The sequence below is a fragment of the Canis lupus genome, chromosome 37 (assembly GCF_048164855.1).
Source record: "Canis lupus baileyi chromosome 37, mCanLup2.hap1, whole genome shotgun sequence".
NCBI lineage: Eukaryota > Metazoa > Chordata > Mammalia > Carnivora > Canidae > Canis > Canis lupus.
The window spans coordinates 21149876-21172990 of NC_132874.1; the positions used below are offsets into that span (position 1 = coordinate 21149876).

The 23115-nt window shown below is 45.0% G+C and overlaps 2 protein-coding genes and 1 long non-coding RNA gene across 22 annotated transcripts in view; 1 reads left to right on the forward strand and 2 right to left on the reverse strand.

Moving 5' to 3' along the window:
• The window catches only part of FARS2 (phenylalanyl-tRNA synthetase 2, mitochondrial), a 499388-nt gene extending 496895 nt beyond the window's left edge, over window positions 1–2493 (reverse strand). For 3 of the 4 annotated variants that reach the window (XM_072813845.1, XM_072813846.1, XM_072813843.1), the window contains exon 1: window positions 2280–2418. The gene's annotated coding sequence lies outside the window, so the exon portion shown is untranslated. Of the gene's footprint in view, window positions 1–2279 lie in introns of all 4 variants that reach the window. The other variant, XM_072813848.1, reaches the window with a different exon arrangement.
• A 162-nt stretch (window positions 2494–2655) lies between these two features.
• LYRM4 (LYR motif containing 4) overlaps window positions 2656–23115 on the forward strand; it is a 158431-nt gene continuing 137971 nt past the window's right edge. For 9 of the 17 annotated variants that reach the window (XR_012025531.1, XR_012025534.1, XR_012025533.1 and 6 more), the window contains exons 1-2: window positions 2656–3086; window positions 17200–17278. Coding sequence is in view for 5 of the 17 variants with exons in the window: in XM_072814066.1 (XP_072670167.1) it covers window positions 3001–3086 (86 nt within the window). In the remaining 12 variants the exon portion in view is untranslated. The remainder of the gene's footprint in view (window positions 3087–17199; window positions 17279–23115) is intronic. The other 8 variants (XM_072814063.1, XM_072814060.1, XM_072814066.1 and 5 more) reach the window with 8 other exon arrangements.
• LOC140626339 (uncharacterized) lies at window positions 13614–22033 on the reverse strand. Its single transcript, XR_012025537.1, has 5 exons — window positions 21807–22033; window positions 20913–21188; window positions 16704–16954; window positions 14323–14461; window positions 13614–14058 (listed from the first exon to the last, which is right to left on the reverse strand). It is a non-coding gene; the product is annotated as an uncharacterized lncRNA (long non-coding RNA).

Below are 23115 nucleotides of genomic sequence, written 5' to 3' on the forward strand. Positions count from 1 at the left end.
AAGGCTTCAGAGTTCTGTAGACCAGGATCATCTTTCCCTAGCCCTCACTCAGACTCTTTCCTTTACCCTTTGTAAGGGTAAACCTACATTCTTCATAACCATCTTACTAATACATCCACATATCCAAATCCCGGAATTCTTTTCAAGATTTAGCTAACCTGAGGATCCCTGGGCGGCTCAGCAGTTGGGCTCCTGCCTTCCGCCCAGGGCATGATCCTGGAGACCTGGGATCAAGTCCCGCACCGGGCTCCCTGCATGGAGCCTGCTTCTCCCTCTGCCTGTGCCTCTCTCTCTCTCTCTCTTTCTCATGAATAAATAAATAAAATATTTAGAAAAAAAAAAGATTTAGCTAACCTAAATTCTCTCAAGCAACATGAATACCACCTCCTCCAAAAGGCCCCCTAATTCCTACAGATCAATGCTTCTCTACCAGACTGCAACCAATCACCTGGGGAATTTTTTTAAAAATCCCTGAAACTTAGTCAAAATCACATTGACTGTCCATCTGAGGGGTGGCCCAGGCCCCAACCATGAAAGTGACCTCTCACGCTGAGACCCCCATAGCACTTCCCCAGTACTCCACCTGAAGCACTCTGTACTTTTAAGATTTTATGTATTTATTCATGAGAGACATGGGGGTGGGGGAGACACAGACACAGGCAGAGGGAGAAGCAGGCTCCCCGCAGGGAGTCCAACCCCGGGGTCATGCCCTGGACGCTCAACCGCTGAGCAACCCAGGGGTCCCCAGCTTTCTCTATGTGTAACTTGGACGAATGGTGTCCTTTTCCCAGGTGCCGCCTTTTACGTCATTAGCACTCACATAGCACGGAAAGAAAAAAAAAAAGCTCTAGATCTTACTCCGTAAAAACGTGCAATTCCTTTCTTGAACGTTTAAGCAATGCCCAGGACAAACTCAAACTATTAAAATCTCTTCGAATAATCCTGAGGGAAGACTCGCCCAATGACGTGATCAACCTGCAAGAGCGACAGAAGTTTGGGTATCCTATTTAAAAAAAAAAAAAAAAAAGCCTTATTTTGATGTTCATAGAAATGAGAGGCCTTAAAAAAAAATCAAATAGGAGGTTTAAAAAGATTTTAATGAAAGTATGTTTGGGGGAAGCCTGGGTGGCTCAGCAGTTGAGCACCTCCCTTCGGCCCAGGGCGTGACCCCGGGTGTCTTGGGATGGAGTCCCAGGTGGGGCTCCCTGCAGGGAGCCTGCTTTTCCCTCTGTGTGTGTGTCTCTTGTGAATAAATAAATAAAATCTTTAAAAAAAAAAAAAAAGTATGTTTGGGGCACCTGGGTGGCTCAGTGGTTGAACATCTGCCTTCGGCCCAGGTTGTGACCCCAGGGTCCCGGGATCGAGTCCCACATCGGGCTCCCTGCGAGGAGCCTGCTTCTCCCTCTGCATGGGTCTCTGCCTCTCTCTCTCTGTGTCTCTCATGAATAAATAAATAAAATCTTTAAAAAAAAAAAGTATGTTTGGGGGACACCTGGGTGGCTCAGCAGTTGAGCGCCTCCCTTGGGCCCAGGTCATGACCCCGGGGTCCCGGGATCCAGTCCCGCATTGGGCTCCCTGCATGGAGCCTGCTTCTCCCTCTCGAGTGTGTCTCTCATGAATAAAATAAATAAAATCTTTAAAATGATAATGATAAAAAAAAGTATGTTCTCTTCCATGCCTTTTATATTTTTTCTTTTCAAACGCCATTGCATCCCAAGGAGTAACATTACCAAGTGCATCTGGGTGCACGCAGGGACACCAGGTTGCAAGTACGCTGACGGGCGCTTCCTGCCCTTAAAGTCCCGGAAAATACCAAGTTCTTGGTGAAATGCAAAAGCCACGTTAACAATCATCCGGTCGGCGGGGCAGCCCGGGGGGCTCAGCGGTTAGCGCCGCCTGCAGCCCAGGGCGTGACCCCGGGGTCCCGGGATCGAGTCCCGCGTCGGGCTCCCTGCGTGGAGCCTGCTTCTCCCTCTGCCTGCGCCTCTGTGTCTCTCATGAATAAATAAGTAAATCTTTAAAAAAAAAATCATCAGGTCGGCTAAATGCACGGAAGCGGCCCCGGCGCCCCAGGTCTCCGCGGGCGCAGCAGCCCGGCCCCAGCCCCGAAGGACCCAGGACCCTGCAAAGCTCGAGAGCTCAGAGCACAGGCGGGGAAGGGGAGCCCCGCGCCAGCGCCCCCGACCGCGGCCGCGACCAGGCCAGCACTCGCCCACCGCCCGCAGGAGACCCAGGCACCCCCAGGCACCCCCAGGCACCCCGCGCTGCGCGCTGCTCACCCCCCCGGGAGGCTCCAAGCCGCCGCCGCACTCGCAGCCTCAGCGAGACCCCCGCAGCTCGCTGGGCGCCGCCATCTTGGCAAGAGAGGGGTCCTTGCTCTCAAGCCCCCAAGCCGGTCGCCCCGAGCGGAGCCGTACAGCAGGGAGTCCCTCGCCCCCACCGCCTCGGCGGCCCCCGCGTCGCGACCCCGCACCCCGGAAGCGCCCTTGCGCTGGGGACCCACAGACACAGCGCGGGAAAGTCAAGGCTCCCCGGAAGCCCGGCTCGGGCCCTCAGGCAGCGCGGAGGGCAGCCCCAGCGCGAGGGGGCGGGTCCTCCGCGGCCGGGGGCGGGGCGTCGAGCGGCGGCGCGCTCGGTAACCATGGCAACGCGGCGGCGGGCAGCTCTCGGGCGGCGGGCTCTGGGCGCTCGAGGCGTCCTCGGGCTCGGCCCCGTCCCCGCGGCTTCCCCTCTGCCCGCCTCGGCCCGCGGGGGGGTGGAGGGGGGAGCGGCCGCGCCCGGGGCCCGCCTCCCGGCCGGCGCCTCCCCCTCGGGCTGCCCCGAGCCCGCCTGCGCCCGCCTGCGCCCGCCTGCCGAGCTCCCGGCCCGCTGGCCGCCCCGGCCCGGCCCCGCCGCGCGGTTCACGCGTCCGCGGCTTTGCCGAGCGGGTTGGGTGACGTCGGGGCCTTCCCGAAGACGCCCCGCTTCGCGGGTTTGTTTGTTTGTTTCCCCCTTTCCAAAATGGCAGCCTCCAGCCGCGCACAAGTGTTAGATCTGTACCGGGCGATGCTGAGAGAGAGCAAGCATTTCAGCGCCTACAACTACAGGTGACGCGGCGGGCGGCGGGCGGCGGGCGGCGGGCGGCGGGGCCGGGGGCGGCTTGTGTCTGTCCCGCGGCGGCGGCTTCGGGCCCGGGTGCGGAGCCTCCGCCGCCCACCTGCCTCCCAGGCCGGCCAGCGCGGTCCCGGCGCCTCGGGGGGAGCGAGGGGCGGAGAGGACACGTGCAGGGGAGCAGGGGGGCCTCGGACACCTGGGGGCGGGGGGGAACCTCTGATACCTGGGGCGGAGCAGGGGGGCCTCGGATACCTGGGGACGGGGGGCAGGGGGGCCTCGGATACCTGGGGGGGAGCAGGGGGGCCTCGGACACCTGGGGGGGGAGCAGGGGGGCCTCGGACACCTGGGGGCGGGGGGCAGGGGGACCTCGGACACCTGGGGGCGGGGGGCAGGGGGACCTCGGACACCTGGGGGCGGGGGGCAGGGGGACCTCGGAGACCTGGGGGGGAGCAGGGGAGCCTCGGATACCTGGGGACGGGGGGCGGGGGGGCCTCGGACACCTGGAGGGGGAGCGGGGGGGCCTCAGACACCTGGGGGCGGGGGGGAACCTCTGAGACCTGGGGGGGGAGCAGGGGGTCCTCGGATACCTGGGGTGGGAGCAGAGTGTCCTCTGAAAACCTCGGTGGGAGGGGAAGCAAGGCGCCCTCTGAAACCTGGAGAAGAGAGCAGGGGGAGGGGGCTCGGCCTTCATGGTATCAGGGAAGAGGTTCCAATCCTGTGATGGTTCCCTGGGTGGCTCTCTGGGGGCGCGCTGACCGCTGTGCTTCCGCAAGCCTCAGGCTCAGGGCCGGTTTGTGGCGCGTGTAGAACTTCCCCGGGGGATGGAAGAGTTGGTCGTGGAAGTGAGCGAGCAGCCTCTGGGAAAGCTGAAGCCTCGCTGCAGCGAGGTGCCTTGACTCGCTTTCCTGGTTGCAAGAATCAAATCCTTGCTCCTCGGGGCACTGGCTTTGAGGAGGCGGTGGGGTGAGAACAGGAGATTCAGGTAGCCAGAAAGGAAAGAAACAGACTTCTAGGCTCTGAAACACTTGCCTTGGCCTCATCAGATGGGGATACAGCTTAAAGGATCTTCAGGATCCTTTAGGAGAGTGACAGGCTAAACTCCCATCCCCCAGTGCAGCGCACAACTTTCCCCACGCCCGCCCCCTTCTCATACTTGCTCTCGACTCCCTCATTCACGTCCATACTTTTGTCTGCCTCACAACCCTTGCTTTCTTACAACTTCTGACTCATTTTTACTGAATGTTTCTTATGGGTTTTCCCTCTGCGTCCTTAGGTTTGATGTTTTCCTACTACCTCTCCAACTCAGACTTTGAGCCATAGTTAGGCCAGGTCTCACTGTGGGTGAGATCGAGTGTCCCAAGAGAGAGTCTGGTTCCACAGGTGCCACCCTCCCAAGGGTGTATGAGCTGGCAGGCCCCCTGGTAGGTAGACCCAGCCCAGTGTTGGTTATGGGACAGAAAGCTAGACCTCTCGAGCAGTGACTAATTTTTAGATACCTGCTTAGAAAAGTCATTCTGTCCTGTAAATTCGAGAGCAACATCGAGTCCTACCAGTAAGACCAGTCAGGTGGTTGAAAGATACGTTTCCTGGGAGAGCCTGGTTCTACTTAGTGACTTTGTCTTTGGAAGGTAAAGTTTTCGAACATGAGGGGTATGGGTGGAATTTTTAACAAAAACTGAATCAAGTACTTAGCACCAAGGACTTCACCAAGTCTGTTGAAGAAACCTACAAAATATGCACGTGAATAAGTGGTGACCAGGTGTTTACAGTCTGGAAGAAGATATTTTGTCATTTAAATTTGCTGAGAATAAATAAGAACTAGGAATCAGTACACAGGCCCCACACTGAAGGGGGGGATGGGGTCGATGTGAAAGCACACTGTAGAGAGGTCAAGAGGGGGCCTCAGAGAATATATAACCTTCAACAAGTCACTCAACCTTAGTATTTCAATTTTCTTGTTTACAAAATTAGCTTGTCGGACTAGGTAACCTCTGAGGACTGCTACATTACTAAAAATCCATTTGGAAATGATTTATGAGCCAGGTGGGGAAATCCACATTTGAGGCAAAATTTTTTCAAGTGAATAAATGCCAAGTCAACAGGGGTAAACCTCAGGAAAATCATTCAAAGCTGTACCTGGTGGGCAGAAAATTGGAAATGGGTTTCTGTATGAGCCACTGTAAAGTAATACACATTTAGTAAATAATTGTTCAAATTATACTTTGAATCATGCTTTTAAACTAAATTTATTTAGTTTAAAATATGCATGTAAATGTACTAACTATAGGAATCTGGTAATCATTTTACATTTTCTTGAAATCATGGACCTAAAACCTGAGATTCCCACCGGTATGAGGTCTCAGATAATAAACTTAATAGTTAAGAAATAATGCCCTTCTGGGGGCGTATGGATGGCTCAGTCGGTTAAGCGTCTGTCTTGGCTTCAGGTCATGATCCTAGGGTCCTGGGATTGAAGCCTGCATCAGGCTCTCTGCTCTGAGGAGCCTGCTTCTCCCTCTGCCTCTGCTGCCTGCACGTGCTTGCTTTTTCTCTCTCAAAGAAAGTCTTTAAAAAAAAAAAAAAATGTCCTTCTGTATTAGGCTGTGTCTTGAGAATTTCAAAGACAGTGCTTTCCCCTTGTGAAGTTCTCTCTGGTGGGCATGCCCTTTAAACCCTCTTGTCTTTAGTTCATCCTCTTGAGAGTCAGCTCTATCATGATCCTCTCAGGACAAAGTGTTATTTTACTTCAGTGTTTTCAGAAACGTCCAAAGACTACTTTGCTCCGTACCATACCAAAACCTGGAGGTAGAAAGGTGAGAGCTTTGGGCTCAGCAAGGCATCTACCGTCAGTGGCTTTTTTAACATACCTCCATAGGATACAGTTATGGAAATCATTTTAACAAACTGTGTTAAGTGCTGTAATGGGCATGCATGGGGTAGGATCAGGAACACTTCCCAGAAAATGACATTGGGTCAAAAGCATGAAACAACATAGTGTGCTCAAATAACAGTAAACAGTAGACGGTTTAATTGCTAGAGAGTGAAGTGTGATTCAGGGGGTGACAGAGAATGAGACAAAGGGTGGAGAGCCCACATATTCAGGGGCCTGGGCACCATGCTAAGGAACTTGGACTTTATTCTGAGCTAACAGGCAGCCAATAAAGCGTTTTAAACCAGAAAATGACATGGCCAGATTTGCATTTTAGGTAGGTCACTGGTAGCTGTGTAGAAAATAAATTTGGGGACTAAATATAAGGACACCAAATGGGGGGATCCCTGGGTGGCGCAGCAGTTTGGCGCCTGCCTTTGGCCCAGGGCGCGATCCTGGAGACCCCGGATCGAATCCCACATCGGGCTCCCGGTGCATGGAGCCTGCTTCTCCCTCTGCCTGTGTCTCTGCCTCTCTCTCTCTCTCTCTCTCTCTATCATAAATAAATAAAAATTTAAAAAAAAAAGAAAAAAAAAAAAGGACACCAAATGGGAGCTGATTACAGCAGTGCTGAGGAGAGATTAGGTTCCTAATGAAGGTAGGAATAGTGGCTGATAGAGAAAAAAGACATATTTGATTAATAATTATAGGGTAAACTTGTTAGAAACCTGTGAATGATTGCATTCAGGAATAAGGAAGAAGAGATTCCAAGGAAAGTCTAGAATCACTTCCAGGTTACTATTTAGCTGAGGCACAGAAAGATTAAATGGGACGTTGTGCCATTAACGGACTTAAGAAATACAGAAATAGCTGGTCTGTGACAAGAAGACTTACAAATACATCTTCAGACATCTTGAGTAAATGTCAGTGATGCCCAGCAAAGGCAGTTATTCACAAGAGTCCACAGCTCAGGGGAGCAAACAGGGCAAGAGTTAACGTCCTTACTTACTTGCCTTGTGACCCTGAGCAAGTCTTTTCACCTCTCTGTGCTGCAGTTTCTTAATCTATTAAACAGATTCTGTAAAGCAGAGATAATGATTTCTCTCTCAAGTGGAAGTTTAAATGAGTTAATACATGTCAGGTGCTTACAGTTGTGCCTGGGGTTCCTCTGTGGCTCAGTCAGTTAAGCATCCAACTCCTAATTTCAGTTCAGGTCGTGGTCTCAGGGTTGTGAGATGGAGCCCTGTGTGATGGGGCACCGTGCTAGACATGGAGCCTACTTGCGATTCTCTCTCTCTCCCTCCCCTCCATTCCAATGTATGCACACTCTCTTAAAAAAGAGTTTTGATATTAGGTGAAATTTCCAGGAAGAGTATTTAAACAGTTCTTCTAAACCAGGGGCAATTTTATCTGACAATACCTGGAGACATTTTTGTTGTTATAACTTGAGTGAGAGGATGCTAGAGGCATCTAGTAGTTAGAAACAGGGATGTCTCGTTAGAGACCAGGGACGTCTCTGGTCTAAACACAAAGTCCCCATAATAAAGAATTATCTGACCCAAAATGTCAAACATGCCAAGATTGAGAAATCTTAGTGTATGGTGAGAAAATTAGTGTGCTAAGGATGCTGTTCTAGAGAACATCAAAATGTAAGGGGTTGGCCAAAGAATTGCTGCTACAGAAGGCCAAGAAGACATCGTCTAAGAATGCGGTCCCAAACGTAATGGTCTCAGGATCCTGTTAAATTCTTAAATGTAACCGAGGACCCAAAAGCTTTGTGTATGTGTGGCATAGTTATCAATATCATGGTGAAAATCAAAACTAAAACACCTATTTGTGAATTAATAAGCCCATCACATACTAACATAAATGACATTTTTAGGAACAGTAACCATTTTTTTTCCAAAAAAGAAAAAAAATTAGTGACAAGAGTGACATTCTTCAACATTTTTGCCAATCTCTTCAATGAATGTCTTAATAGAAGAAGAGAAGATTTTTATATTTGCTGCTGCCTACAGCCTGTTGCTATACCACATGTCATTTAGCCTCTGGGAAATTCCACTGGACACGCTTAAGAGAGTGAGAACAGGCAGTTGTGGTACTGTGAAAATAATTTTCCTGATGGATCCGCTGGAAGGTCTCAGACCCCCCCAGTGGCCCCTAGCCACACCTGGATAACTACTGTAGTATCTACAAAGAAGAAGAAAACAAGCAGTGCAAGCAGTATCACAGAAGTCAAGATAGTCACATGTTTTTGGAAGGTAGTTGTGGCCAAGGTCACTTGCTTCAGCAAGGTCCAATAAATAAAGATGGAAATGTGATGCCTGGTGTTGGCAGTACCGAGATCTCTAGGGACCTTTACCAGAGAGCAGTGTTAGTGAGGTGGTCAAGGCTGAACCTGGGTTATGGGCGTTGAGAAGTGAATCAGAAGGAAGTAAACAGCTACAGTGAGTATAAACCAACCCACCACCCCAGGAAGTCTGTTTAACGTGATCTGGGAGTTCAGATAACTGTTAGAGCAAGACCTCACAAGAGGTGAGAAGTGGTGTATCTGAGAGCACAGTTGGTCCTGGGACAGGCAGAGAGACACTTTTTTATCGGTGGGTAAAGGAGGCGAAGATGCAGGAAGGATAGGAAGTTGAGGTGATTGGTGCTGTGCCTGAGAGCCAGTTTCTGGATAAAGTGGAAAGTAAGTAAATGTTGAGGAAGCATTATGCTCTCAGATTTATTATTACACATGTCAAACACTATTGTAGCTGTAGGTTTACTTGTCTCTGCCATTCATTCCTTGAAAGCAAAAATTGTTTTATGTCTTCCTTTCTAGTGCTTAGCACAATAACTATCCAGTGTATTTTTATAATTCTTTGTTCAGGACAGCCCAGGTGGCTCAGTGGTTTAGCTCTGCCTTTCCACCCAGGGCGTGATCCTGGAGATCCAGGATCAAGTCCCACGTCGGGCTCCCTGCATGGAGCCTGCTCCTCCCTCTGCCTGTGTCTCTGCCTCTCTCTGTGTGTCTCTCATGAATAAATAAAATCTTTAAAAAAAAATTCTTTGTTGAAAAGTAAGAGGAAATTGTATTCAGAGGTAACTTTTATCAGCCAATTCCTCTTATAGGTTAAAAGTGTTGTAAAATGTGAGAAAAAGGAACAATAATGCCCAAATGCTTACCAAGTTGAGTGTCAGAACTCCTCCTTTCTTCATTAAATGTTTGAGTATTACACTTCCTGTACATTAAGCATTGTGGTGAGAACTGCAAATCAAAATGAGCCTCCCATTAAAGGTAGAGAGCAGTAAAGTAACCAAAAAGCCCCTTATTTTACCCGGCAAATGAGTCTGTTCAGGAATAGAGAAATTGCAATTCAGAACATGCAGGCTAGGGCAAACCATAGGCCAGTCTGGAGAACAAAGGAGAGAAACATTGTAGAGAGAAAGGATGAGGTTAGAAGGGCTGCTTGGAACAAAAGGCAGTTGGAGGAAAAGTGAAGAGCTCTGGGTGGTGATGATTTCTCGTTGGCTGGGCTGTTGCTGGGCCAGGAGAAAATCTTCCTTCTTCTGTTGGGGTAGTAAAGTAAGCTTCTTCCTGTCCACTAGTGTGAGATAAGCTAGACAGCAGGTGAGAGACAGCCCCTACACGGCTTCCCGACTACATTTTAAATGAGACTTCCCTTTATTATATTCACATCATCAGAAGTTTATCCATAAAGTTCAAAGGAAGAAAACGTGTGTAGAGGATCTGACCTCATAAGCACCACCTTAAAAATAAATATCATTAGGAATGCTTTTGACAAGTAATAGAAAACCTTTACACGGTACGTAAGTAAGGGGTTTATTCTCACATAGACAAGGTCTAGAGACAAGGAGCTGCTCCAACTGATTTAGCTGCTAGATGATGTCAAGGTGTCTTGAATGTTTGTTTTCCTCCGATGCTTATGCCTGATGGTTGCAAATGGCTCCTGACATTCCAGATAAATCTATTTGAGGCAAGAAGAAAGCAGGGCACCCCAACCAGGAAAGAGTACATTTCCTTTTCGTAAGGAAAGGGTAAACTTCCTGGAACCTTTCTGGTGGACTTCTGGTTGTAGCATTGGCCAGAACTCTTCTATCACTAGCTGAGCGTGAGGCTGAAAAAGGAAGGTTAGCTAGTCTAGCCTCTGGAGCAGGAGGCCGCACAAAGAAAAGGGTTGGGCAGTGGCTGCTGGGCCAGCCAACAGTTAGTGTCTGCCACAGCGGGGGCCAGAGACCTGTGCGGAGGAGCACTCCGGGCCGACCGTGAGACCCAAGGGGGCGCGCATCAGAACCAGAAGCACTGCATTGGTGTTCCAGCATGGGTGACTTCAAGTGTGGGCGAAATAGCCAGCAAGTGATAAAATGGGTCTCGAACAAAGGCAAGGGTAGAAAGGATAAATAGCTTGACTCAAGCCTCACAACTGGTAAATGACAGAGTGGGAACTAGATTGCCTCCCAGCCCCCAGTGCGCTGCTTTCTCCAGGACTCCACACTCTGCTGTGGTGTGGGAGCTTCCTGCAACCCCATGCATCCTCCGGCTTGGCCAGAAAAAGTTGTAGACATCAAAGATATTTATTTTCACAATTTCTTTTTAACAGCCAAAGTAGCCAAACAAGCATTCTCTAGTTTTGTGACTGGTAAATTACTAACTGTTGATAATGTCAGGTCTTAATTACTACCTGCTACACCACTAAATGCAATGTTATTGAAGCCTCTTGATTGTAGTCTGAATGAATGGACTGATGGTTCCTATTTAGTAGTCTGTTTTCTCTTGGAACTAGAAGTTGAGGACATGGAACCCTGAGCTCCTGGACAGGACAGGAACCAGGCAGAGGGTTTCCTCCACAGGTTTCTGTGCTCACTGTTGCAGACCTTTTGACATTGACTGCCTCTTTTGCGCCCATGTGCCACTGATTGATCAAGAAGGCTAAGGTGAATAATAATCTAATGTGAAGAGTACTAACACCAAGCACCTTTCTCTTTCTAAAATAAGCTACACTGAAGACATGAACTGCCAAGTATTCTTTCGCTTTGGAACAAATGGACAAATCCAGTTTGTTCCTAACAGTTCTTGAAAACTCATGGTATATATATTATTGCACTAAAGCCTCAAAGCAGATAGAATACAAACCTGCCTTTAATCAGAACTTGCTTGTGCGTGGAATATTCCACAAGAACTCTTGTTCTTTTGTATCCTTTATTCCTTCGCTCAGTTCAGAGCCACACAGACCTGCCACCTGGGACAGCTATTAAGTGTGTGGTGAGCATCAAGTGTTGCATTTTGCTTTTTGGTACTCTTAACAAGATTATTAGGATTTCCCCCCACCCCAAAACAGTTTTCTCTTTTTTTAAGTCTTGAAATGGATGTGTATATTATAAGCAATCAAAGAAACCAGAGAATGGTTTAATAAGCAGCCAGAGTAGAGTTTTGCTCACTATACAAGGGTTAAATAAATCATACCTCTCTGTGAAAAGCTTTTTAACTTTTATATTACAGACTATTCAAGAACACAGAGAAGGAGGAGAGGAGTATAAGAAAAAAAAGACAAATTTTCTAAATTCTTCCCAAACTTACTCTTAAATTTGTTCTGAATTTATACTGTTGAACTCATGGGATAGCTTGTGGCACTTGAGTAGAACTGTTACCTGATCCCTTCTTTCTAACAAAGCCCCACAACAACTACAGACAGTTCATTTGTGCTGAAGAAAAACAGCTTCTTAGACTCTTCAAGGAAGGATTATTTATTATCATTAAATATGCTTGAAATTTCAAAATAAAAAAATTCCTTTAAGGAATTCCTTAAAAATTTTTCCTTTAAGAAAAAAAATTCCTTTAAGGTTGCTAAGTTCCACTATTTTGAATGATAATTGTTTTGAAAAATAAGTAAAAATTGTATAGCTAACTCAGAGAAGGAGATATTTAACATATACAACAGCCTGAATTGGGGGGAAAAATAACATTTTTTACTCTTGACAGTGGAGCAAAGTGTTAAAAAATTATTAGATCTAAGTGTCACTGTTGAATTACTGAGTCTAGTTTATAAAAGTTTCCAAATTGCACTTATCTATTTATACATTCTCTTGGCCCCTAAAGCATTTAAAAAACTTATAAAAATACATACAATAAAATGAAATAATTGTTATAATTAAAAAATAATAAATGAGAGAATCAGAGCAAAGAGGAAATAAAAGTAAAGAATATAAGAAAGTAAGGAGTAAAGGTAGACCATAAAATGCAATTATAAATAAGTGGGATTCCTATAAAGTATCTTTAATTCTGTGTTGTACTAGGGTAATCCTTTAAAAAAAAAAAAAAAAACACAAGTATACTTACAAAATATCCTGTTTGAAAACTACTGTAATGAGCATCGTAGAAAATTGCCTGCCTCTTAATTATTTGCATCAGCAGCCAAATGACTACTTTGTCATGGGTAAAAGATACTTTATCTCCTGTTTCTTCTCTTCTATGACCCCTTTCCTAACACTGAATCCCATTTCATCAGGTAATAGATTTTTACATATGACTTAGCGTTTATTTTCACAATTAACTGGTACCTAGCGAATTTAGGAAGATTTTACAGAAACCAAATTAGCTGATAAAACTAGATGAGTTACATGAGCCAAGCTGTGAATCTCTAGATTTAATAAGAGTCAGCTAAATCAAGATGGGTCCTCTTGGCTTTTGTGTTAGTAATAAGAATGCCTTGAATGGGGTTCCTTCAGCTGATCTCTACCCTCCTGTTTTAAGAAGAAGATTTAGAATTTCCAAATTAGGACATAATAATGTATCACTGTCACATCTTGATTTGCTACATGACTTGATAGCCACTCATTCTTGGAATTGTCTTTGAAAGTATAGCAGTTTTTTTAACTCCTATTTTGAGATTCAAAAAAAATAGCTCACAAAAATGTCTTTTCATGACAAAACAGAAACAAAAGTTATAATGACTTGCTAGGATGTCTCTATTGTTTTACACCTTATTTCTTCCTCTAATAGTCTCATTCCTGAACTAATTTGCTTTAAATACTGTTTTCAGTATTATGAATGAGAATTATGAGCAAGACAGTCTTGACTTAGAAAGATTCCTGACCTTGGAACAAAGAAAACTTGTTTTGGGGGCACCTGAGGGCTCAGTTGGTAGAGCATACCACTCTTTTTTAAAGACTGATTGATTGATTGGTTGGTTGATTGATTTGGGGGGCATGGAGAGAGGAGCAAAGGGAGGGAGAGAATATCAAGGAGACTCCCCACTGACCATGGAGCCCAACATGGAGCTCAATAGCAGGACCCTGAGATCATGACCTGAGCTGAAATCAAGAATCAGACAACTCAATCCACGGAGCCACCTGGGCACCCCAGGGCATACCACTTTTGATCTTAGCGTTGTGAGTTCAAGCCGCATGTTAGATATGGAGATTACTTTTAAAGAATGAAAAGAAAACTTCTTTCAAATTTAAGGTCAACTAGCTCTGTGACCTTGGTATAAATAATTTACTCCCCAGTCCATCATCTATAAAATGAGAATGCTAAAGGTGCAAAACTTTCTGGCAGACCGTTTGGCATACACCAGGTACTCCAGAGTCCTGTCTTTTGTTTCAGCAAATACAAGTAAATTAGCTACTATGGATTAACCTTTACACTGGCAATCCAACTGCCAAATCTTTGAAATTTTTAGTCGATAACAGTGATTTAGCCAGCCCGGTTAAACTTGTGGAGTCACATTCTGCACCAGGTATTTATTGGCAATCCAGAAATCTCTATCGCTATAATACACAGTTTCAAAATGGTGAGATTGGTTTGAGCCTTCATTCAGCTAGCTTTCTTAGGATACTTGCAATATGCCAGACCCTTTGCTCCCTGCTGGAGGTACAGAAATAAACAGAACATGATCTTTGCCTGAGAGGAACTTCGCAGTTCAGCCCGTACAGGAATACGTTCATGGCGAATCTTCCAACAGGGTGGTGGCAGCACACCAATAGAGACGTGAGCGCGTATCGTGGGAGCAGACAGGCGATGCAACACAGCCTGTGGGTGAGGTTTAGAAAGCTGTGGTAGCTGGTCTGAGCTGCAAAGATCCAGTGGGGATTTGCTGGTGAAGGGAGGCAAAAGCAGAGGGGACAGATGTTTTAAAATAAATAAAAGAATAAGAAGACGACAACAATGTAATTCGTGCTGGGCATGGGGAAGTGCCAGCAGTTTGGTGCCACTGTGGCAGACAGCAGGCGAAGTGAGAGTATCCCGGAGGTGGGACCACAGAAGACAGAGCCCTGTGTGGCCTGCCAGGCTGCTGGGATGTGTTGCTAGGCAGAGGAAAGCCATTAGGTATTTTAAGCAGACTCCAGGTCCCCTTTACCTGGATCACTCCAGACATGCAGGAAGCTGAAGACACAGAGGCCAGTTAGAAGCCAATGGCATTGATTCATTGAGTCATGATGGTGAAGGCCAGACTGGAGCAATGGTGAGTAAAGGAAAGAAGAAACTGGTTTTGAGATCTATTGAGAAATAGAATTAGCTGGTCTTAGTGATTGGTTGAGTATGTTGGATTAGAGAGAATGACTCAAACTGCAGTTAGCAGAATATAATCGGAAGGAGAAAGACCATTCCAAATGAAACTCCCGTAGCAGGGACAGTGCCTCCTTGGTACAAGGAAGACATTTATGTGCATCCATTTGTGTGCAGTGATACAGCTTCAGGAGAGTATCTGGACATTTTAGAGACGATTTTTTTTAAGATTATTTATTTGAGAGAGAGGGCATAAACAGGAATAAGGGCAGAGGAAGAGGGAGAAGACTCCTCGCTGAGCAAAGAGCCCAACTCGGGGCTCAATCCCAGGACCCTGGGATCATGACCTGAGCCAAAGGCAGATGCTTAACTCACTGAGCCTGCCCCTTTAGACAGGATTTTAAAGCATCTTTTTGGCCCTAGGTGTTAATCTGCAGCACTATATACACTTAGCTCACTTTTGTTTCTCCAATTATATATGTTTCATATATTAATTTGCCAGTTAATATTCATCAGTGTTCAGTTAGTTGATTTTCTCTGTTCTCAAGGTAATTATTTTATTTAATAGATGGCTCATTAGATATCATTAATGCATCTATTAGCCTTATATTCTTTTGTTTCTGGAGTAATTTTTGAGTGGATTTAGTACACCCCCCTTTTGCCTAGTGTAAAATTACTTGTGTAATCAATTCATTATATATATTGTTTTGTAGCATAATTATTCATTTCATGCCCTCCTCATTTCTTTTTCCTCATCCACAGTTTGAGAATAAATACAAATATTTTCCCTATATAATATCCCTCCCTGGCATCTGATCCCTCATGGTGATGTTGTCTTAACCAGAAATCATTTCTGCAGGCAGAAGCATCTTATCTAAAATCTCCTTTGCCCTTCCTTTACTAAGCAAAATGCTAAGTTAAGAGTGTAGTTTCTTGCAGCCATGCTGGAGCCAGAACAAACCATTGAGCCTCTATCCTGGTCCAGTTGTCTCTCATTCATTAAGCAGTTCTTTGTTGAATATTCACAATGTACTCAAGTTTGGTGTTCTGTTTCTTTCCTTCTCAGACCAAGGTTGAAAAGATTTTGGGACAGTGGTGGACCTCTAAACTTGTGGAGACATGGAATATATAATCTGTGGTTTCATTTGCCACCTTGATTTGATGTTTACTCCCAGGTCTGTTTCTAGCCCAAGCACCAGGTGCAGTAGACAGTTCACACATATCCAAAGCTGCCCAGCTGAGCGGGGACTGGACATTCATCCAAGATCCCTTCCCTTTACCTAGCTCTCTGTTCTCCCACATTCTGCCCCGACACCACTCAGGCCCATCCCCTCCTCCTCACCCCCACTAGCTTGGCCCAGCTCATCGTTACTCTTCATCTGGTTGGCTGAACCCATAATCTACCATCGGTCCCCTTTGTACCCTCGCCTAACTTGCTGAGCAGGGCTGGGCACTGGGGGAAGCAGGCTAGGTAGAGATTTTGTGCAGAAGGGGTGCCTTGATTGTACGGAACAGAGTCAAGATATGCATGCTCCAATGCAGCCACCCTCACCCCCTGTTTAAGTGCACCAGAGGACTGATGTGGCTTTTGAAGTAAAATTCCTTCTCCTTAGCTTCACAGGCCCCTCTCCGTGTTCACCTCCTCTCTACCTCTCTTCACTTCATCCAGATCAGATGTCTCCCATTTTCTTAATGGTGCCACATGGCTTTAGGCTTTCGTGTGATCACTTCCTGGGTCCTGTGTTTGAAACACTTCCCCCCTTCATGCAGCAAATCTCTAATCATCCTTCAAAATTCAGCTAATAGAATGACTCTTGATAAGCTCTCTGAAACCTCCCAAACCCACTCTATTCCTTATTAAGCAATTAAGGAAAAAGAAAAAAATTTTAGTTGCTTCTCACTGCTCTTGATAAAGTTCAAAATCCTTACCGTGGCCCATGTTTGCCACAGGGTCACTTTCCCATTTAGGGGGTACATTCCATCACCTTCCCACTTTGGGGGTGCTCCCCTTATATTGGCCTTTTCTTGATGTCCTTAAATACTGTACTACCTTAAACCCATGCTATTTCTGTGTCTCCAGGGTCTTTCTCCATTCATATAGATCACCGCTCTCTGCTCACTTGCCTAGACCCCAGGAAGGGCACTCCCCAGTCTTGCAAGCTCTCACAGCCCCGTGACTTCTCTGTCATGATACTTAAACCAGATGTCATTCTACATGAACTTTGTAATTACCTCCATAATGCCTTCCGTACTACTCTGACCACAGGCTGTAGAAGGTCAAGGATTATATGTGGTTTTGCTCACCACTCTCACCGCAGCATCCAAGCCAGGCACTAATGAAAGCAACAGTATGTGGCAAATGTATGGGTCATATTTATGATGGCTCCTCCCTTGTCTTCCAGACACTTTGTGTAAAATCCTGCCCCATCACTCTTGTGTAGGGAGCATATTTGAGTCAACTTTGCTTTCTCCATGATAACACACTGTAAAAGCAAAAGAAACGTATGAGTGAATGCTGTGTGTATAGGTAACTCCTTATTAATAAGGATAAGTGAAAAGATTCCGATTAACTACCAGGGTGACCATGTTTAGGGCACAGAAGGTCACATAATTTTATCTTCCTTTCTTCCTCTTCACATATCTGAATAGAGAGAAATCTAAGAGAATTTTAAGATAAGATTTGTTTTCCCCAACCAAATTTATATCTAGCCTTTCTTTTTTCCCCCAGAAATTCACCTATTATATTTTAAAAGGCCTTCCTGCAAATGAAACCAGCTTGATTCCTTTCTCTTTGGGATCACCATAAGGTGTGTATAGCAAGCCCATTACTAACAAGTGATCACATGGTTACTAGGGTAGTTGTTTTCCAAGCTGCCTCACCAGGCTTGAGGAAGACCATTAGGTGGAGTAAGCTACAGCAGGAGCCCTGAGAAAGGGGCTCCCAGCCTCCCCTCCCCAGCCCACTGGCAGCACAGGCTGGTTCTCTGTGTCTGCTGTTTGGAATGCTCGAGTGTACATGCTGCCATTACCGGCCTGCCCATCCGCATCACCGCCATTGCTGAGGCCTCTAAGAGCCTCGGACTAGATGAATGTTCAAAGAGCAAGCCCCAGCTTCTACCCTAAGCTAGAGCACCACAGAGTGACAATCTCAGGTTTGGAACTATTTCTCTCTATGTTCTGGCTAAACACATGAGCTACGTCAGACAGAGTTCTCTCTTCTTCCTTCCCAGCACCCCTGCTCTTGCATCCTCAGTCAGATGCTCTCCATGCCCTAAGACCTTCAGACTTGGTCCGTCCCCTAAAGGACGAGCAGGAATGGGGGAAGAGGCTCTATCACAGGGATATCTTGTCAATAGCATTGTTAAGTAGTAGACTCAATTCAGAGAGCAAGATATGTGGGACATATAGTTTCTTAAAAGCTAGTTCCTTTTCCTTCTAAAAAAAATAAAAACACCAGGAAAAATCCAAAACGTTGAGACATCTCAGGCGATGAATAAATGAGATATCTCAGGTGATGAACAAAACTTGGTATGGGAAGAAGACAAGTCCATACTGTCAGAAATATCTGTCACTGGTAGTGATTGTGAACATGTTTTCTTAAGATGCCACCATCTGTTTCACTGAGAAGACTTTCCAAAGGTCAGAAGAACCAATGCAAAATAGTAAAGAGGAAAATAAGCCTCTTTGTTTTAAATAATTAAAAATAACCAAAATGCAAAAAACTACCTCTTGTTTCATGACCACAGCTACTAACCTATGCAGTCGTCTACTAGCAATCATATTTCTACAATAACTAACTTTAATCCACAGTCACCCAGAAAGCCTCTTGTATTTCATGCATACAGTTATTATCACAGAGGAGTGTCTCCCTGGCATCCTCCTAACGCTGAGGAATAAGAGAGAACCCAGTGCTTATTTTTACCGTATCTTCCATTTTTTTTCTTCCTTAAGGATGGAGGAAAGAGTTACTACCTTACAGCACAGCCTGTTTCATTTTGCAGTTCCTTTATATTTTCGTTTGCCAGCCTGAAAACGAATGTGTTGAGAATATTGGAACCTAAGAAAAGAGAATCTGGTTGATTTCTATTCTTTAAGTCTTTAACATGTGCAAGAGAATGGGAGCTATGGACAGAAGGTTTAGAGACCTGCGTTCTGTGCTCCAGGGTCATAAATCTCTCTAGAGTCCTGAGTATCTGACTCCGTAATGGAGCCAGAACACCTGGGTCAAGTGTGGGTAGAGCAGATGGATGAATTAACAGAATTTGCCCTTGAAAAAAGATTTGCTGGTTCCTGTTATATTTTGAATCTGTGAAGAGCAGAAATCTTGTCACATTCATATTGTGTTTTTTTTTTTTTAGACCTCCCCCCCACCCCCACTGACTTAGTAGGGACTCTAATAAAAAGTACACACAGGCCAACAAATTATTAAATGAGAATTTATAATCTGTGAAGCACTTTCAAATTAAGGTAGTGGTAATATGGTTGGGAGTGTTTGAGTTTGTCTTACTTAGGTTGAAATTATCTTCTTTTTATGACCTGGTTAAGGTTGAAGGGCTCTGTTGGAATGCCCAGTATTCCTGAGTCAGGCCAGTGCCATGTATCATTATGCTGTGGTATGTCAGTTGTCCACTGTCACCACCAGAGCTGCCTTTGGGCCTCCTCCTGTGCCTGCTTTCCTCTCCATGATCCTTGTGGATGGTAACTTTTTCACAAAGACACTGACATATAACATATCCCTGGAAGCCGTATTCATTCAGTTAACAAATATGTATTGAAGTTCCAGTGTGTATCAGGCATTCTGCTGGGCACTAGAGATGCAGCAGAGAGTAAAACTTATCCGGGGCCTGCGTTCATAGAGTTTCTGTTCCAGTAAGACCGTATTATGACAGAAGCCTTCCAACATTTTGCTAACTAGATCCATTGGAGGTAGTAGTCTTACATGTGTTTGTTGTACCAAATTCTGTACTCTGTTGAGGCTTAGTTACAGTTTCATTCCAGTGGTCAAAAGCTTTGGGAGAACTGATTTTATTCAAATTCTGATTAAAATAATGTTAATAAAATCAGTCCTTGCACGAAGGCTGTTTACTGCCTCAGGGGTATCTGTTCCATATTCACACAGATCCCCTAGTGTCTAGAGGGAAAGAAGAGAGGGGGACTCCAAAGTGAATTAACATCGGTGGATCACATGCTGTGAATCAAGCACTGTATATCATATCCTTAGTATGCATTGTCTTGTTCAGTGTCGAATTACTGTAAAATATATATTACTACTCCATTTTACAAATACAACCGTAATAGCAGCCTTTTTTTTTTTTTAATAGCAGCCTTTTTATACTTCAACATTTCTCATGAGCCAGACTCATTAGGCCCTTCCTTGCATCATCTCATTTAATCATCATAAAAACTCCATGAAGCAGATCTTTTAATTTCCCCCAATTTGCAAGTAAGGAAGCTGCAGCTCAGAGCAGTAAAGCAGCAAACCTAAGATGATACAGCCAATAGGGAACTGAGTTAATGAGTTCCTGTGTACCTCCAGTACCAACTCTTTTCCCCATGTTCCTTGATGACTCAGCCTCCACCTGTCTCCACAGTAAGATGCAGCTCTTTCTCTTTGGGTGGACTTCTTGGCATAAGAGATAGATCAGAGTGTTCTGGTGTCCCATCAATAGGTGCACCTAAGCTGTCTGTCGAAACCTCTCCTGGGGACCTACTGACATCACCTTCTGTTCTTAGTAACTCTTGACTTCAAAATCCAGGTCCAAGTTTGGGCTGTGTAATTTTAATTTCCCTAAATAATTTCATCTTGCTTTCCATTGGCCTTGCTCACAAATCTGAAACTCCCATTGAATGCTGCTACTGAGGATTACAGTCCTCTGTGGGAATCCCCCAGGACGCCCCCTTGACTTTGGAGCGCCTCTCTTGCTCCAGGTTGATGACCCCATTGTGTGCTCCTTTTAAGACAGAAGACAAAACATATGCTTAAAATTGTCATTCCACAGTTGATATTTTAATAGACGTTGCTCCCAACTGATACTTTGTTTTAGGTCTCTTAAGTAAATATTTTGTAATGTGTGTGCATACTCTAAGGCAATATTATCACAAAGGGGGATATAAACTGAAAATAATTAACTTGCCGTATTCTAAAATATCAATGAGGGGTAGAAGCAGTATTATTGAAAAATAGTATTTCTGCCAAATAATAGGGGAAAGAAAAGAAGAAGAAGAAAGGAAGATGGGAGGCAGGATTTTATCAGAAAAAAGAGATTAATCAAAACAAGCAGAAAGAGCATGCAGGGTCACTGTGCCATGAGGAGAGGTTTTTAGCAGTAGAATACAGGTGAGGCTAGCTTTGGCAGAGCTGGATTGACTACCAAAAGGCCATCCTCCCAAGGAAGATGTGTGGTGCTATGAGTCATGCACAGGCCACATGGCCCCATTTACCTTAAGGGAAGGAAATCTTTCTGGACCAGAGGCCCCAGTTCCTTCCTGATTGGTACAGAATGGGAGCTGTGGAGTTGTGAGTGTCCCGCTGCTGTCATCACCTTCCCTCCCATGCTTCTGGTTGCTCGTGCTCTTGTCTTGCCCCATGTCTGCATCTGTTCCTTTATGGGGATGATTAGAATGGTGGCTGAGGGCTTGTGCCAAAGGAACCTTATAGAACAGACAACCAGCTTCTGTAGGAAAACATCATGACTCTAAAAGAGCCAGTAGCCAATCCTGTAGAAAAAAAGACCAGTGTGGTTTGTCTGTTTTTAACATAGATGATCCCCCGATAGCCTGCTCATGGTAGGAATGGTCTACACATGCTTTCTGCTTACTCCTCATTCCACTGCAGTCTGCCCTGCCAAATTCCTTCTGTTACTTTTTTGTCTTTGGCCCATTTACCACCATGATCATCTTTCCTTCCCTCCTGGGACGCAGGATACCACTGTCTCCTGGTGTCCTCCCCATTTGAGACACTCCTCCTCCGCTATCTCTCTTCCTTCAATATGAAAGCTCCCTTACATTGCATTTTGACCTCACACCCCCACATGTGCTAATCAGTTGTGGCTTCAACCCTGTGTGCTCTGATGATTCCCCCTTGGTTTACGCTTTCCCCTAGCCTGCAAACCCTTCTTTCCAAAGCCTGCCTTCATCTTCTGGGTATGCTACCAAATTCAGTGTGTCTGCACAAAATCCTGCATCCCCCCGCCCAGCAAACATGACCATCCTGCATTCCCTCTCATTGTCTGGATGTTCAGCTCTCAAGCTAGAAATCACTTCATTTTTTCTCCTTATTTTATCCACAGGGCCCTCTTTTTGCCCAGTGGATTATCTCTCACATATTTCTCTTACTGGCAGAAATTTTGTGTCCCCTTTGTTGGCTCTCATCAGATTTTGTCCAGATTTTATAGCAGCCTCCTACTCATCTCTGCACCTTCTGCTCTTAGTGCTACCAGGCATCCTTCTTCTCATCACCAGCATGGTTCTCGAAGTCCAAATCCAGTGGTGCCACTCTCTGAAGTCATGCATTTAAAAGTAGCACCAAGGGTTAAAAGAAGCAGAATTCTTCCCCTAGAAGCCAAGATCTGTCAAGAAAATTTGACTAGGTAGTCTTCAAATGCGTAAATGCTGAATGAAAGCCCAGTAAATGTGAGCCACACTCTAGACCTCTGAATATGTCCAAGACATTATTATGTTTATCTATATGAAATATGTCGAATTTGCTTATAAAGTTCAGACTTCATTTTCTACTGCTGGAAAATTAAGAATTGACCCCTGAGTCAAAATTTGCATTTGTGTCCTATCATGAAGCTTTAGCAAAATAAATAGGATCATAAAATTAACATTTTATTGTTCTTCAAAGATCTGTATTCACTTCACTATTCTCACTGAATTAAATTACCTTTAGTTATTTGTTTATATAAGGGAAAAAAGAGCAAGTCAACCTAACTGAATAAAATATGGATTATTTATAAGGCCCTTGGACTTTCTCTTATTTAAATGCTTATGAATTTCTTAGCTGACTTAACTTATGTATCTTGTGCCTGTATGAGTTTGGGTAATCCGTGATATGTCTTTACACACAAATTCTCTAATGAGAGAGATTTTCTTTTTTAACATGAATATGGAATTATCCTTCAGAACTCGTTTTGAATGACAGTAGCTTCTCTTCACACTACATCTTGCTATGTTGTGGCTAAATTAAATTTCCTTGGGCTAGCCTGGGAACCTTATCGTCTTTTAGCAGTGTTCCAAATTCTCAATAAATAAGAAGCTTTGCAAATAACTTCTTTTCTCAAATAAACTGAAACAAGCTGTGTTGTATTTTATTCCTAATTTATTTCAACGTGTTTTTAATCAGGATGTGTGTCTTAAGTAAGAAGATCAGGAAAATAAGGATAGGAAAACTAGAATGAGGCTAACAATCAAAATGGGTGCTGAGAAGACAGGACATTTGGCAGCCAGGAGCAGCCTCTGGTTTGGCTCTGAGCTTCCTAGTAGCCTATGCAAAGAGAAGACCATGTGAGTCACAGTGTCTGATATATAAGCACCCAATTGCTTAGAAATACACTCTTCCTGGCATGAAAACTCAAGAGATTACTCTCATGAAGGGCTACATCCTTAGCAGAAATACAATCAGTTTCAAAGAACAGTTTCTTCT